The sequence below is a fragment of the Lonchura striata genome, chromosome 4 (assembly GCF_050655825.1).
Source record: "Lonchura striata isolate lonStrDom1 chromosome 4, ASM5065582v1, whole genome shotgun sequence".
In the NCBI taxonomy this organism is placed as follows: Eukaryota; Metazoa; Chordata; class Aves; order Passeriformes; family Estrildidae; genus Lonchura; species Lonchura striata.
Window position 1 is genome coordinate 30,950,908 of NC_140706.1, and position 17,318 is coordinate 30,968,225.

Sequence of the window (17,318 nt, forward strand, 5' to 3'; positions counted from 1 at the left end):
TCATGTTAATACGTTTAGGTAGAAAGAGTAAAGTTGCACGATTTGGTGGCTGTTCTGAACACATCCTGGGACTCTGTGGTTAATCTCAGTACTTAACACTAGAGCTACTGCACTGAGGCTTAGAAAAGATTTGCACATTTACCAACACTCGTGTACAGCAAAGGACTATATAGCAGTAAACAAGTTCTGAGATTTGTGCCTTAGAGCTTAAAATACACGTACAATGCTTTTATAAGCACATGTAATACATATGGTGTGTATAATAGTGCCTTAGTACTATTTCTGTTTCTTGCAGGTGTGGTTTATTTGCTTGTGAGCTATTTGGGTACTTGTAGAACTGAAAAGTTTCATGGATCACAGACGTAAACTCCATGTCTGTGTTTCAAAATACAATTGATTATTTTAATGCTTGGAATAAACTACTCAGTGTTTCTATTTTATATGAACACAGTCCTATTTAGTAGAAAAACTTATATTTTTCTTCATCTTTGTGCTTTTCATATTAAAATATCATAATTAGCTTTTTTGCTTTTGAGAAGTGTTGGAAGGATGACACTTGATAGCAGGATTGCTTTCTTAGAGAAAGTAGAACAGATAATTAGTATGGCATCTACAGGTAGTAGCTGATGATACCATTGTATATAAGTGTACATTTATGAGTTAATGAATTACGATTTTATAATTTCTAATCTATTTGGATTTAGAAACCAATCTGTTAGTGCCTCTTTGAAAGAGTTATGTATTTATATTACTAAATTAAGATTTCAATTAAACCATGTAATTCCTTTCTGTCTGAGGAGGGTAGGACATGCATCAAATATGTGTTTTTTGTTGCACCCAATAAGAATTGTAAGGGTGGTTTGCAAACAAGGTCCCCAGTTTAAAATGTGTGCTGACAGTTTCCCAGAATGACATTGTCAGCCAAATTCTTTTCCTATCATTGTTTCTAATTTTTTTTTTCTTCTAGCTTTACTTTTTAAATTGTGGGATGGCAAACATCATGTGAAATTAGAAGAAAGGTATTAACATCTTTAAATGACTAACAGTAACTCCTAAATTGCTGTAGAACTGGAAACACTAGACTGAATTCTCTCTAAACAAAAAATGCTCACTGAATTCCCTGAACTCTGTATCAGTTTTCATATGCATGAAATTATTTTGTTATGCCATGTTTTTTAAATATGGCTGCAACAGTGTTACAGGCTCTATATGATGAGTATCTCAAAGATTGCTGAGTTAAAGTGCCTGAAAGAAGGTTATACTGCTTTATAAGTGCAGCATGCACACTAGAATGGCAAATTCTGCATTTGCATAGAGAAAGGAGTACCAGCTCTCTTTAGTATTATTGAGCAAGAAAATTGAATCCTAACCAGGTATCCCTATAGGGCCCTTACAATCTTTTTATATTACTTTGCACATATATTTAGGCTAAAAATAATTTCTGATCTTTTGCCCAATTGTTATGGTTCTTTCCACTTCCCCAGGACTTCTCTTACATTTGTTGTGCCAACCAGATTTGGCTTGGGGAGGGAATTGGGTCTGGGTAGCAAAAACCACTTTTGGTGGTGCCTTACCTCAGAAATTTAAAGCAATAATAGTAAATGAGGAAGAGAAATTAGGAAGAGAGGTACTGAATATTGTGCCAAATAGCAATTTTGATTCAGATCAGCAGAAATGCTGATCACAAAAGCATAGCCTTCTATGCTTTTAAGGAAACTTTGTATGAAAGTGAAGCATACTCCTGAAAACTAGACTTGGGTTCACAACCTGGACATAAGAATACCAAAATAAATCTTGAGTTGTTAATTTTCCCATACTTAGGTTTTGCAGTTGTAATATAGAAATACTTGTGTGACCTAATTACTTGGGAGTGTTGTAAAGCTATATTAATTTATGTATGAAGCGGTTTGGTATTATTATGTGAATATTATAGACATACCTTTAAAGAAATTAGTAATCCTATGGTGTATGAGATAGTCTATTTAGATAAGGATATTAGTTGGGGAATGCAGCAGAAGCTTTGAGTAATTACCCATTTCAGAACATAACTGTAACCTGTATATTTCACACAGCAGCCTTTAAAGGAGAGTGTGTGTGCGTGTGTGTCTGATTTGGAGACCAAAGTGAAATGGGAAATGGGTACAGCTGCAAACAACTTCCATGGGTTTCCGATAACACTGGAGAATTACTTAGTGAGGAAATGAAGGGTCAGTGACCACAGAGTAGTATTGGCTTCATTTTAACAAAGGAAATCTTTGTTGTTTAACTACTTGTGGGTTTTAATCCCAATTGACGTAATGTTTTGGAACTTGGATAAAACCAGTGTTGGTATATTGCATGCTTACATGATTTTAAATTAAATAAAGATCAAAATGCTGAATTTTTTCATGTAACTTCTGTAGCTGGTAAGCAATGCCAGGCTCAATTATTGTTCACTTACGTCACACAGCTCGATGGGTATGTAGCAGCCTCCATTTTCTCAAGTATTTGCTTGTGACATGCAGAGAAAGTAAAGTATTTGATTATACTTTCTCTAGAACAGATTTTTTTCATTAATGAAAAGGTAACCAGAATTAGCCCAAATGTTTGTAAAAAGAGTTTAATTCTGCAAAAAGCTACTTTGATTTTCCTTTTAAAAAGCATTTGAAGTGGTAGGTCATTGTGTAGCTGGGAAAACAAGTTCATGTCTGGAATGTCTAATAATATTTTCATATCCACTCACTCTACATTATTTAGAGATTTTGCATCTGCAAATGTAGAAATTTTGCTATAATAGAGGCAGCTGTTTTAAAAATTACTTGAAAGTATTTATGTAGAGAGCACTTCTTTTAAATCTTAGGTGGTGGTGTTAGGGCTTTATTTATTTATTTCATTTGTTCTCATACATCGCTTTAGAAAAAGAAAAAAATGGGGAAATAAATGGGAACCATAGCAGTCCTTTCTTTTTCCTTTATTTGTCCCTGGAACGACATAAAAACTTCAGGTCATGCTCTGCATGATCTGTGTTGTAAACCAAGAGTTAAAGAAAGTGAAGTTCTCTTTTGATTTTCCCATGTTCTGATACAGCAGTCATGGAAATATAGGCTTGGGTTGGAAGAGACCTTAAATCTCATCTGGTTCCAACACCGAGGATGCAGCCCAGGATGTGATGGGCCGTTCAGTCTGCAACTGCACATTGCAGGATCACGTCCAGCTTTTCATCCACAAGAACACCCAAGTCCTTCCCTGCAGTTTATCTCAATCTGCTCTCAGTTTCTCTCCCAGTCTGGACTCATATCTGGGGTTGCTGACCTGAAGTTCAGCCCTTGACTTGCTGAACTTCATGAGGTTCTTGTGAGCCTACCTCTCCATTTTGTCCAGGTCCCTCTGGATGCCATCCAGTCCTTCTGTTGCGTCATCTGTGCCACTCAGCTTTGTGTCATATGCCAACTTGCCAAGGGTTTATTTGAAATGGTAATAATAGAGCCAGACTGTCCCTATAACACGTGTTCTTCTGAGCTGGAGTATATAATATGCAAAACTATAATTCTGGTCAAGGAAGAGACAGTGATCAGATACTGTTGTGAGCTGCTTGCAAAGTCCCACATTCACATGTGCTTTCAAAGATAACAGGCTTTGCTTGGTAGGATCTCTGAGTAGTGCAACTTGAAGTTGTGTCTATACCAACAGTATAATATTTGTATTGATTAATTTCATAATAAGAAAAAAATCCTCAGAATTAGTGCCCTGATTCAAATCAGCTTCCCTTGAATTTTTTTTTAATCAATGAAAATAAATTAATCCCAGAAAAAATGTTGTTCTGTATGAAGTAACATAAGTTTTCCCTCTTAAAAATTCACTGTGGAGTCACAGTTCAAGGTCTAGCTAGAAGTGATCTATAAAATTATTCCTCAGTTTTACTGAGAGCCAAGGCAAGATCTTTGACCTGATCATCTCTCTTATGAGCATTGCATGAAGTTCTTTATGTATATGGTGCAGTTACAAAAGCAGTTCCCTTTAAATCAGTAGATAAGAATGCTGTGCACTTACTCTAATACATTCTATATTGTAAATGTAGGAAATAGCATACAAGTAAAAGCAAAAGAAAAAAGGAAGAGGCAGCAGCATTTTATAAATCTCCAAATATTTACTTAGTAATTAATATTTTAGGGTTTAAATGTATAGGGAGTTCAGAGCACTATAAATAAAATAGGGTTATGTCAAGTTTGAAGAGATCTTTCAAGAGGATGTGTGATTTTATGGTAATAATTCTGTACTTAGTTATTGAAGATGATATATCTCAAAATGAGATAAAAAATGAGTGATGGACATAAAGTAACTTAATTCCTGAAGGCATTTGAGATTTGAATTGGTGTGGCTTTTGAAGGCAAGAATATTTTCACAAAGTAAGCAAAGAGGTAACAAAAATTTATAGTGTTCTGTTGATAATAAGATCAAAGTTCATTCTAGAGGAAATGTATCATCACTTACTAGTTTTCTTAAAATAAACATACATGGGTTTTTTTTGTTTAATCTTTAATTTAAAATTATTTTAGCTAATATTATTTATTAAATAAATTTTTAAAATTTTATCTTATAATGCTTTTGACTTACAGTTCTGGGTTTTATCTTTTATGAGACAGAAACTAGCAAAAGAATATGAATTACACTGAAACTGGACTTATCAAGCACTGAGAATGCAGGATCATTTTAATGTAGCTATTTGGGTGTTTGTTGTTATTCATATAGTTCTTTTCATTATCTCCCAAATAATTTTACTTTAAAAAAGATTATTGCACAAGAAGTAAATACCACTGTTAGTAAATCCAGACTAAAAATAATGTAGTCAGTGACTAATTAGAGTATACAAAACTACATGGTTTACTTTTAGTTAGATGTTTGTGGAATTTTCTACAATTATATGATCAATAACCACTAATTTAACACTTCATTTGAAATCTAGCTGAAATTGAAGTTCTACAGTGCTAGTTGTATTGGATGGCTTAGCCTTATGCTGTACATAAATAGTCTTTGGTGGGTTGCTTGTCTTTGCTTCATGCTTACATCACAAATATGATTAATGAGTATTCTGCTCAGCAAATCACAGGATGCTGTGAAATAGTTCAGGTAAGTGACTTCAGAAGTGCAGTCTGCACTTAAACTTTATAGTAGTAGGATTGAGTAGTTAAATTGCCTGGTTACAGATAAACATGGTGCCATACTTTTTAATCCTATATACAAAGCTTACAGTCTGTCTTGGTAACAAGATTATAAACACTGAGCTGGACATGAGTAGCCTTGTCTGTCCCTTCTAACTCAGCATATTCTGTGATATTACTGCACTTCAGTAAATATGCTGCACAAATACACCCTTATAGACAGGGTGTTACCCCCTGCTTGATGAAGTCCTGACTTGGGTAGGACTGAGATCTCAATTACTGCTTGACTTTTCATGGAGTACTATTCAAAGGGCAAGAAGTAGTCATCTGGGACAAATGTGCCAACAGTTTTTTGTGAATGAAATCTGGAGCACATGCAGTAGCATTTGAAACAGGAATAAGGAAATATCTAATTAAAAAGAAAAGGTGATCTGAAGAGCAAATAGAATGTGTAGTTCTTAATGTGTTTCAGACTTTTCAGTCTGGATTTTACTTAGGTGTCTGTACACTGTGGGAGTGTCCTGTTGGCTTCTGCTTGAATGGCTATACATGGGAATTGAAGGGGAAAAGGCATCTAAATTGTCAAAGACTGTACTAGTTGAGTGCCATCATGCTGTACTTAACAAAAAGGGAGCAGTGACTTCATCAGACTGTACTGCTGTACTTCCATTTTATTTTTCTAAAACTAGGGTATTGTAACTCATTTGTGTAATTATCCTCAACAGGAAGTTTACATATGAAGTAGAAAATAAGTCCTTAGCCCCAAAAGTGCATTTAGACTATCCAGAAAAGTCTCCTAGCCACAGGCTGTGAACTCTGCTAGGCAGAATTAATCTTTGTTCTACCTAAACAACTGCATAGCAAAAAAGGTAAAAATCAAGAGGTCAGAGAGAACAAGCAAGCAACAGCAGAACTAATGGAGAGAATATATGGCTAGGAGAATTGAAAGAGGAACTGAGGCTCTCAAAAAAAAAGTGGTACCATTTTTAAGGCCTTTATTGAAAGAACAGTAATGATTGTTTTTAAGTGTTGTATTTGAGCAGAAGAGGCATTTGCAGCCATTTAAAGTGTTTTTACATTATATTCCTATTTTCTCTTGGGACTGTATATTTACAGTCATATTTCAGCATTAGAAAATTACTGGTGACAATTCAGTTTCCGTTTCGATGAGAGTTATTAAAGTGTGTAGAACACGGAAGAGTTTAGGAATGAAAAGTAAGTGAAATTGCTAAGGAATTGTCTTTAAGACTGTGTAAACCAAAGTTCAGTTCCTTTATGATATACTTGTTCTAGTATGATAGCTTGTTAGTGCTGTCTTGTTTCTTTTTTAACTATGCAGTCTGCCTTCATGGTGAGGTAGGACAATGCTGATATGTTAGACTTTGTAGCTTATAATAGTCATCATCAGTCATTACATGGCTCATAAGACTATTTTTTGCCAGCTGCAAAGCTGGAATATATTCTTCAGTCCCTCTGCTATTAACTTTTATTGACCTGCTTTTATTAACCTGTTCCTTTGGTTTGGTTTTGAAGACAATTTTTAGCTTACGTAGAAAACAAGATTTCACTACAGTCTTTCCAAAGAGCTTATTTGAATATCTTTAGAAGGAAAATGTGGGCCTTTTCTGATGGTCATGGATTATATGGTAAGTTAGGTGTAAAACACAGTTAACTTGAAATCAGTTGAAAAAAAAGTCATCTTTTTGTATCAGTGATGAAACAATCATGGATTATTGTTTTATCTGTCATTTTGTTCCTATTTTGGAAAGCACTGAGATATCAGAAGAAGTTTAAAATGATCTCATAAGAGATCTTTCAGACAGTGAGACTTGACACTCACTGTATTACGAGAGATGTCTGAGACATGGCTTGATCACACCTAGTACTTCTGTGAGGAGGAAACTGCTGATTCCTGTGAACTTAGTCTGTCATACAAAAGAAATATATACCCCTCTGTCTTGAACTGGCTATAATACACTACTTCTTGAATAGGGAAGATTAGTAGGAAACCCTGCCTTGAAGTGAGACAGTATCTCTATCACTTGAAGACACATAATAGGTCTTTGACTTACAGAATATGTGCTGCAGTTTGCTCAGTACTTTTGGGCTGTGTTATGTAGGAGTTAACATGATTACCATTATAGCCATGTGTGAATTTAAAATCTATGATTCCTTCAAATATTAGACTGATTTGCATATTGTTAACAGATCTGAAGGTTTTTAAGGTATTGTTATATGTTAAAAAGAAAAAAATAAAACCCTTTAACATTCACTAGTAATTTGTTGGTTTTGGGGTTGAAGTGGGGAATGACAGCTAAAATAATAATAATTTACTAAATTGCAGTACTCATGACTGAGAGTTTAAGTGATAATTGACTGACGCAGTCCAGAGCAATCATTTCTGCTGGTTAGTTAAAGTACAGACAACAAAAACCACATTGACAGAATATTTAGTTCATGACTTGTATCTGTTGAAGTCAGTGATAAAAAATTTTGTAGCTGTTTCCTTAATTCTTCAATGCCAGTGCATTAAAAGATTAGTGAAACTGTATTTATTTTTGTATGCTGCAATTCAAATAGTGCTATACTAATTCAAAGCAAGCCTATCAGTTCAAAGTCATTGGAGGCATTATAGTACACTTGGCATCTGCTTTAGTCTTTTGGTTCATTGTGGGGTTAGCTATGTCTAACAGGCGAACTCCCTCCTGTCAGAATCTGCATCATCTCAAGCTTAATGTGCAGTTGGAAAGTTTGCAGATATTTATGAAAGCACAAATGCATGAGGATGCATGATGTATACTCAGCAAAATAAAAACTGTGAAGACCACTTTTTCTGATGCCACTTCTTTCACCACTGAGATCATCCATGCCATAAAGATAGCTAATAGATAATATTTACACAGTGCCCACCTAATATTCTATGTTTTTTTAAGGATATTGCCATTTCAGCATTGAATTAAAATTGTTGATGTGCAAGTCTTCAGAAACAGAGATAATATGATGTAGCTGGAACCAATGAAATAAATCCCTGCTAATATCTGGTATCTGGTGCTAATTTCTTTTACAGATATAGCAGTTTTAGTCACACTAACATAATTGTATGCTGCAGATGCATTTCTGTATATTTCTTTTGCTATTATTTAGAATAGAAATCTGAAGCAAGTTTTACCTGAATGCAGTTGTGATTCTTTTACTTTTCGGCTAAATCTCAAATAGACAGCAGGTATCCCCAGAATGTAAACTCAAATAAGGAATGAAGGGAGAATAGTTGTGTTTGTTACTAGTGCAGTTTCTTTTCTTTTGTTTTGTTTGTCACAGATATTTACAGTTAGTTGCAGTTGATTCTAGTCACTCTCCAGCTAGTGAGGCAAAACACCTATGATTTATCGAAAGACTAAATTATTAAGCTGCTGTTGTGAAGATGTTTCTGATGAGGCAAATTTTTAAATATTATTAAATACAAAAATGGCACCAATTCACTAGAGATGGCATTTTCTCATCATTATCTTAGAAATTTTTTTTTATGAATTTGCATTTCTCAAGAATGCTTTACCCATCTTGCCATAGTGACATTGATTTCAGGTCAGTAGTCAGTGATGTGACTTACTGGAGCTTATTGTTTCTGTTGGTTTTGGGAGAGAGGGGCTAATAAAAGGAGGCTGAAGCAAAATGCAAGAATATGTCTGTAAAACAATGCTCTGAGTCAGTTTTGCTTTGAAATAGAATGGTTTGTCACAAGTGACCTGTTTCTCACACATGCTGTTACTTCATTCAGCAATAAACACATTTTCCCCACCTCATAGCAAGGATTTCAAAACTGAATGTTTTACAGACTTCTTTAGAGCTGAATTGAAATTTTTTACTTGCCACCCCTTTGGGGATGTGGTGTGTGCAAAAATGTGGTCATGCATTTATTTTTGTAGAGGGAGGGGCACAGCACAGTGTTAGAGAAAAGAGGAGGCGTTCCATCTAAAAAAAACTTTAGAACAGAGCAGAGTGGTGGCTTTTGTTGCAGGGAGCTGACTTAGATTAGGTCTAAAGATGGTCCCCAACCCTCTTAACGGGCAGTTACAGTGCATATGAACACTTGACCTTATTATCAAGGATACACAGCCATAGTTCAGGAAAGCTCTTCAACAATGGACAAAATCTGTTGCTGCAGCATTAAACATTCTGTAATATAGAAAAACCTGGCAAAAATAGAAAAATGTAGTGATTGCAATAATCAAACCTTTTATAGTCTTAAACTGAAGGGAGACACTTCACTGAAGCTAAATTTGCACTTAGGAAAGTGTCTATCAGTAAAGAGTTAAATAAAAAGAATGTCATGCATGTGTATGTGATTCTAAATCCAGAAGTGTTACATTTCCTTTGTTGGCATTAGTTTCTGCTGAATATACAGGATATATATGGTGAAGACTAAGCCCTTCTGTTATTGGTGAAGTGTTTTAACAGAAGTGTGACATGCTTGGCTGAAAAGACTGGAGGTTTTAACAGATCAAAGCATGTATATTTTGTTCTTGCTGGGTATTTTTCTGCTTACCCATTTGCATTGTATTGACCAACTTCATTAACAGGAATTTTATCTAGAGCAAGACTTTAAGAATCACTAGTGTGTAAATTAGTGGTACATGGCAGAATTTTGTTTTCAAGTGCTTAAAGCAAAAGCTTTTGAATGGTTTTTTGATTGGTATTTTTTTTCTCCAAGTATTAATTGCCATCTTTAGAGGTGACTCCAGTAGTCATGGCTCTTGGTGAAAACTAAAATGGATAGGATGCTATTGAAACATGCCATTTTTCTGATCTCATGTAATTCTCTACTTGCTGCTGCTGTGAGAGATGGAGTCTTATAGTCAGATGATGCAGACTAACTATTGAATATTCAGGGAAATGCAAGCATCATGAGATATTTCTGCTAGATTGCGTTATTTTTCCTGTGTTTTTGAGATTTTCCCCATTTTCAACCCAGCTGTTCAACAGTCAACGCCTTTAGTGGCTATGCTGCAATGTACCCTTTTCTCTTGTAACTGTGGTGAGCCTTGAGATTAATGCCTCATAGAAAGGCTTGTGCTTTTTACAGAGGTACTCAGTAGGAAGAGGTTTTAGGTGAACTTGTGTTTCCTGAAGTCACCTGCAAGTCTCTTTGCTGGAACGAAGCAGATGAGGTGGCAGCTGTGCCACTTGTGCACTTACAGTTAACAGCCCTATTCTGTTTCCCATAGAGCCTGTGAAAAGAAAATGTGTTGTCCAGACTTGGGCAGAAGAGTAAAGCTTTTTAGAATATGTGACAATAAATATTTTCAGTTGTCATTGTTCACAGCTCTGTAATATCAGTGTGAAATATTACCTCAAGAAGGTTAATAGGCAACTGTCACTTCATTTTCTCTTTCTTCCCCTGCCCCTTCCTAAATTCACAGTAATAATGCAAGTTTTTCACTTGTGGTTTGTTTGGTTTGGGGTTTTATATGTTTTAATGTTCATTTCCCCTTTCTTTGTAACTAAGGACAATTAGTTCATAATACCAAAAGATATATCCTAACAATAGTAAATGTGTCTTCTATGTTCTGTAAAATCATAAAAATATAAAGCAGGAGAAGATGACATATCATTGTCTAGAATACTAGATAAATAATGCATTTGATATGATGGCAAACAAAATTGCTGGAAAAAACAAGGGCAGATTTGACCATAATTGAAACAGCTGTTATTTGCACTATCTGTTTTTTGCAGAAGAGTTGTTTGAACATTTGACAGCTGTAATATTGCCTTATATAGGTTTTTGTTTGCATTATTTAGTACAGGCTGTCTGTTTTGTTGGTATAAGTAGACTACAGCTGTTTTGGTCTGAAGCACTGAGTAGCTATGCACCTGTGGTATACAATCCTGTTTCTCTTGGCCTTTCTCTTTTAAGTGAAATTAAAGTCTTTATTGCTTTTCTTACATACTCTGCTTTTTATCATCTGACAGACAAAATTGAAGGCTTTTTTATTGTAGCAGACAAGCTTTGAAAACTTTATGAGTGGATTTTAATTTTCCTTATATAAGGTCATATTAATAAAAAAATTACTCTGTAGTTAGAAAATGGAACATGGAGTATGCCACCTGTATTTTGATCTCTGCTTCATTGGGTAATTACTTCCCTGTTTTCCAGTTTGAGAATTAAGGATCAAGGTGGCAATGCTTTCCTTTCACTACCAAAAGCTGGGACAGTTGGATAAAATGTCTTATGACATTACGTTATCCTCTGTGTTGCTGCTTCAGAGAATATGGGATGCTTTGCTCAGTAGTTGCTTAAGCTGGGCAAATCCAAACCTTGGTGTTTGCATCATGAAAGGCCAAGTTGGGTCTAGCCAGATTTACTAGCAGAGGCTCAGTCCCATGTGAGCACAGCAATGGTATTTGTGGGGCCAACTTGTACCTGTGAAAAGGTCAATGTATTTCTTGGCTTTTGTGCTGCAAAGAAATTGAATTCTCTTGTGGCTGGATTTGTGGCACAGTTAACTCACACAATAGCAAATCATGCTGCTATAACTGAGAGCTGAGCAAGTCTACTTTTTGTTAAACTCAGTAGTTAAAATTCTGAACTAATTGTTAGGGAGAATGAATTCAAATAAGACCTTTCTGTATTAAGTTTCACTGTCTTTTTGTTACCACTTACTCTTTGACTTCCTTCACTTAAAGAAAAACCTATCATGCTTTCTTAATCTTGCATCAGGAGTGATAAAATAGAACATCATGCATCAAAAATCTTGTGGTTCTTCTCTGCTGTTGTCAACAGCAACTGTTTAACCACTTGTCATTGTGAAATTAAGTGAACACAGACAAATTGCTCTGTTTTTTCCACTATTATTGCATCTCTTCAGGTTATCCTTATTTTGTCTTTATCATTAACATTACAAATAGGTGTTTCTCCAGAAGTGATAGGTAATTAATTCAGATAATGTCCATCAGCACCCTTTGAAAAAGGTGTATGAAAACATTTCATGTGGGAGAATTGCATTCGTTACTCTGTCAGAAACATAACATGCACAGATGTGTTGGAACACTGAACTGTGTTTGTCTTAACTGTTAAAACAGCTTAGTTTTCAGATTGCAAAGAATATTTTCACAGCTTTTAAGGATTGGAAACCCCTTACCCCTTCCCTTAACGAAAGCATAAATTCTACAAAAATTGAAGAGGCCACCTAAGAAGAAATTGATATTGAGGATACCAGTAACTTCTGATTTAACCTAACCTGCATTCAGATTATTTTCTTGAAGGATCTGATTAATTATTCTCTTACATTTGCAGGGCTAATTACAACCACATCCAGAAAACTAGATCGAGAGCAGCAGGGAGAGCACATATTGGAGGTAAATAATTTATTGAGATTGCTGAAAAACAGTGACTGTAAGTTCATTGCTCTTTTACAGAGAATTAAGTTTGCCAGGCTTGATTACTATATGAAGACTTTTTAAAAACTGGATTTCAGAAGTAATTTCCTTCTGTGTTCATTATGTTGCAATGCAGATAACCACCTGTCTTATAGGTGGTTATTAAAACAGTTGTGTTGAGGCTTTTTTGCTAAAAAATACTAAAGGTACAGATTGAATGCAGTTTTTTGTTTTTTTTTTCTATATCCCAAAACAAAGATTTACATTCAAATGGTACAAAGGTGTAATTGTTAAAAGGAGTGTGATTCCTCTTTTTATCTTTCTGGGTAATTATTGGAATAGCTATGTCAGCCTAACTTTTGCTGAGTATAGGCTTCTGCAAAAGTGCAGAATGTTTTTATAATATGGAGAATATAAAAGGACGGTATGTGAGTAGCCTGTTTTCTGCATAAAATGTTTATCAATCACATCAGTTGCAAGACATGCATTGTAGAGCCCAAGTCCAAGAGCATGAAACTTGTAGCATAATGCTTTTATTTACCTACATTTAAGTGTCTGAGTTTATTTAAGAGCTTTTGTCATTCTCTGTCAAACAATCTGAAAGGAAAACAGAGAATTTTAAGTCATCCAGTTTCACAGTGTTGTCAAGCAGTGTAATAGCATAGTACTTCTCCTGTAGTGAAGACTTAATATTCACAGTGATCCTTATGTCCTAAGATTTATCTGGAACGCTTATTGTGCCTCTTGTCGTGGATGACAGATAAAAGACTGCAATGGGAGTTGGCCAAATTAATGTTAAAGACAGAGAAGCACCTCTAGACTTACTCAAAACTTGTTAAATCCTTAGAAAGGTCTTCCAATAGGAGTGCAGTGACTGCAGAGATGTGGATATTAATATTTATTCCCTGATAGCACAAAATATCCTTTTGCATAGTTGCAGTATATGTGCAGTCTTCCTGGGCCTTTTGTATCCCTTTAGTGCATGTCAAGCTGGATTAATACAGCTAGTGGACTAAATTTTTTATTATTCTTTTAATTTCTAGATCAGCTTTGAAAATAATACTTTGTACCTAAGTAGCAATGGGGCAGAATTTCATCTGTGGTGTGTTTCTACAAGTAATAGTAACAAAATTAATTAAATGGCAAATCTGATTTAGTACTAGACATAATAATCCTGTAAATTTTAAAGTAATTCTATAATTCTCTTTTCAAATTGCCTTCTCAGATCAAGTTGTCTCAGTTTCCCAAAGCACTTCATGTCCATTATGTCTTATTTCTTGACCACTGCTATGTATATGGGTTGTAAAATTGGTGAATTATGTTTTTTACTTCTCCAAAGATTATACTAGGTTTTTAAAATTAGATTTATACAGTAAATAAAATGAGCTGTACGATTGTAAAATGATTATTTTCTGATCCTGAGGCGACATGGCCCATATGGTTTTGATTGCTTATACCTTATCCCTGGAACACCGTGACCACATGCAAGTTGCCTGTTGAAAATTGTTTCTGAATTGTGTGAATTCTCAGGCTGCAGCTAAGCAACGTGTATGTGTGTGTGTGTGCTACTTGTTCTGGACCAAAACTTATGCCAGAGTTGTATCACACTCACGGTGTAATATTATGGACAGTTCTCTGCTAGCTAACATGTACAGAACTCAGAAGGTTTATTTTTAGGATTACAATATCACGTAATGGTATATAAATCCTCCTGCTTTCATCATTCTGTATAAAATAGCAATTTAAGCTCATTGCTCTTTAGTTTGGAACATTGTTTATTGTCTGCTGGTGTAATTTATAATTCTTCAGTCTTTATTCATTTTGAATCCCAACTGGTTGTTTAAGTTTTAACTAAAAGTCTGTGAAGTATGTGACAGAAGAACTCTGACGGACAGCCTGGCCTAAAGTAGCAGCTTTCCCATGTGTTAGTTTTATGTTTACAACTCTGATAATAGTGGGAAAAAAACACAAAAATGCACAGAATGGTGGACAGTATTATGACCCAAGTGCTGAGCTAATTAATTGAGCATTGAAATGTTGACCAGATGGGTTGGTGGGTTTATTCCTTTTTGCTATTAAATTTGATCTTTGCACTTCTGCTTACATAATAGTAACTAATACACCCCATTTTTTTTTTTTTATTCCCAGTTTGTTTTCTGAGTTCCAGTTTGCACTTTCTTATGCAGTTATTTTAGATTAGCTTCATGTTATTCTTTCATATCTTAGTATACCCTTGGTTATGTCAGTAATGCTTTCAAAAGTGATGCTGCATTCAAATCAAAGAGATGTTTCTCAAATTTGCCTTTGTTATTTGCTTGGTTCAGGGCAATGCTAATTTTATGTTAACTGACATGTTATCCCATACCCTTTTTAATTTCCTCATTTGGGATATGCTTTGGTTTTCTCACTGGGTGTGGTTGGGTTTTTCTTGTGAACTGAAAGGTATGTGGTGGTGTTCCATTTCAAGTACTAAAGGGAGCAGATATTCAAATATGTGGAAATCATACCATCTGTTAGAGATGAACACGAATGTTTTGCATTTCATGTTGCATTTAATGTGTCAAAATATTAAGATAGTAGCTGAATATACTTTTGAGTATCTTTTGTAAATATTCACCTAATGGCTTTTAGCAAGTGCTTTAACTGAAGTTAGCAGATAACAGCACAGTTGTTCAGGCAGTTGTAGGAAAACCTCATTTAGGGAGAAGCATTGTTGGAAGGACCATGTTTGAGCTCTAACTTGACCCTTGTTAATAAAAACAGGTAACAGTAACAGACAACGGGACTCCTGCAAAATCAACAATTGCACGGGTGATTGTGAAGGTCTTAGATGAGAATGACAACAAGCCTCAATTCTTGCAAAAATTCTACAAAATTCGGCTTCCAGAGCGTGGTAAGCCCGAGCGAGAGAGAACTGCTAGGAGAGAGCCAATCTATCGAGTTATTGCTGCAGATAAAGATGAAGGCCCCAATGCAGAGATCTCCTACAGCATTGAAGATGGTGATGAACATGGCAAATTCTTTATTGAACCAAAAACTGGAGTGGTTTCATCAAAGAAATTTTCTGCAGCAAGGGACTATGATATCCTTTCAGTGAGTGAAAATCCTGTATATCATGAATATGTAAAGTGTTCTTTTATCTGTTCATTTCTTATTCTGTAGTTTGCAGGTGAGTGACTGCAGTATCTGAAGGAAGGAAGCTTCAACAAATCCAGAAGTATTGTTTTGTATGTTTGTTTTGTTTTTATTAAGGGATGATTTGAGATGTTTGTATTGTGTACTAAGAACTGCTGTTCTTTCCCAAAACTTGACAGATAATTTATGTGATGAGGGAACATAAGCAATCAGTTTGACTCACCTTCAGAAAGAAAGCAAAATAAAAGTGAATTTATGGTAACAGCTTGTGCTGCTATCAGGTGCTGCATAATTTTTCTCTATTTGCTGCCCAGATAATGAAGGGCAAGTGGCACTTTGAGAGACACTTAACCTTTTTGAAAATATCTCACACGAGCAAACATGCTTGGAGCTTATTACCGCTTTCTATTTATGTGACATAATGATTTATGTGATCCTGTAACCTAAAAGATGTGTCTGTTTCACAGATTAAAGCTGTAGATAATGGTCGCCCACAAAAATCTTCGACTACACGGCTTCACATAGAATGGATTCCAAAGCCCATCCCACCCGCAGAGCCTATTTATTTTGAGGAATCATTTTTTTCTTTTACGGTGATGGAAAGTGACCCAGTTGCTCACATGATTGGTGTAATAGCTGTTGAACCTCTTGGAACACCACTTTGGTTTGACATAACGGGTAAGGATGCCTTAAGGGCCTTTATTATTAGAAACAAATGCATGGAGTCTGAAATACTGGAGGGCTCATTGCAGCTTGGTTTTAATCACTCTTCTAAATAATGCAAGATTTTCACATTCTTTAAATGCAGATGCAGATTTTATAAGTTAAAATTATTTTATTTTTATCAATGCCACTCTGTATCAAAGACTAAAATTAAGTTGCAAAATATCTGCTGTGTTGCAGTTTTAAAATTGATTTCTGAATATTGTGTCACTGAAATGAAAACTAATGAAGTCAATCTCGTAGACTGTATGATAGGAAAGGAAATAAGAGGCTAGTTTTCTGCAAAGCAGGATAGTATGCTCAAAAAGAGATTTTACTGTTCACATGGATTTCTTCTCCTCTGGGCTGCTTCTCAGTTTGCTTTTGCTTCAGTACTAAAAGGAAAGCTTGCAATGTTCCTAATCCCAGCAATCTTCTTCCTGTACATATTCTTTCTACTAAATCATATCTTAACTTCTACCATTGAAAGGGGATTTCTAACCAGTAATATAACTATATGTTGATGTCATGGTAACAAAATTTTTACTTTTTTGAAGTTTAGACTTAATTGCTAGACTTAAGAGCACCAGTAATATACAGTGTTCACTGCATAGCTGATAGTTAAACCAAGTTCTGTTGTGTGTTAGAATCAAGGAGAATGGAATAACCTTGTTTCAAGACAGGTGCCTTGTAGTGAACTGCTTCTAGTCATAAGTAAACTCTGTCAGTCTATCAGATTTTTGATAGACTTACGATTCGATAGATTTGTGATTTTTCTACTATGTTCACAAAAGAAGGATCTTTTTCCTCTTGGTTAGTACTGAAAACTTTAGCTATGATTATGGTGTTAAGTTGCTGGGAAGAGCATATTTTAAATATTTCTCAATATTTTAAGTATTTTAAATATCTGTTTTGCTGCTATGTATTTCCTGAGGTGTATTGAGAACAGCAACAGTTAAAAATAAAGTT

The 17,318-nt window shown here is 35.1% G+C and overlaps 1 protein-coding gene across 10 annotated transcripts in view; it reads left to right on the forward strand.

Moving 5' to 3' along the window:
- Positions 1-17,318, forward strand: part of FAT1 (FAT atypical cadherin 1) — a 102,925-nt gene that overhangs the window by 40,367 nt on the left and 45,240 nt on the right. For all 10 annotated transcript variants that reach the window (XR_014954773.1, XM_077782862.2, XM_085577919.1 and 7 more), the window contains exons 4-6: positions 12,430-12,491; positions 15,276-15,605; positions 16,115-16,325. Coding sequence is in view for 9 of the 10 variants with exons in the window: in XM_077782862.2 (XP_077638988.2) it covers positions 12,430-12,491; positions 15,276-15,605; positions 16,115-16,325 (603 nt within the window). In the remaining variant the exon portion in view is untranslated. The remainder of the gene's footprint in view (positions 1-12,429; positions 12,492-15,275; positions 15,606-16,114; positions 16,326-17,318) is intronic.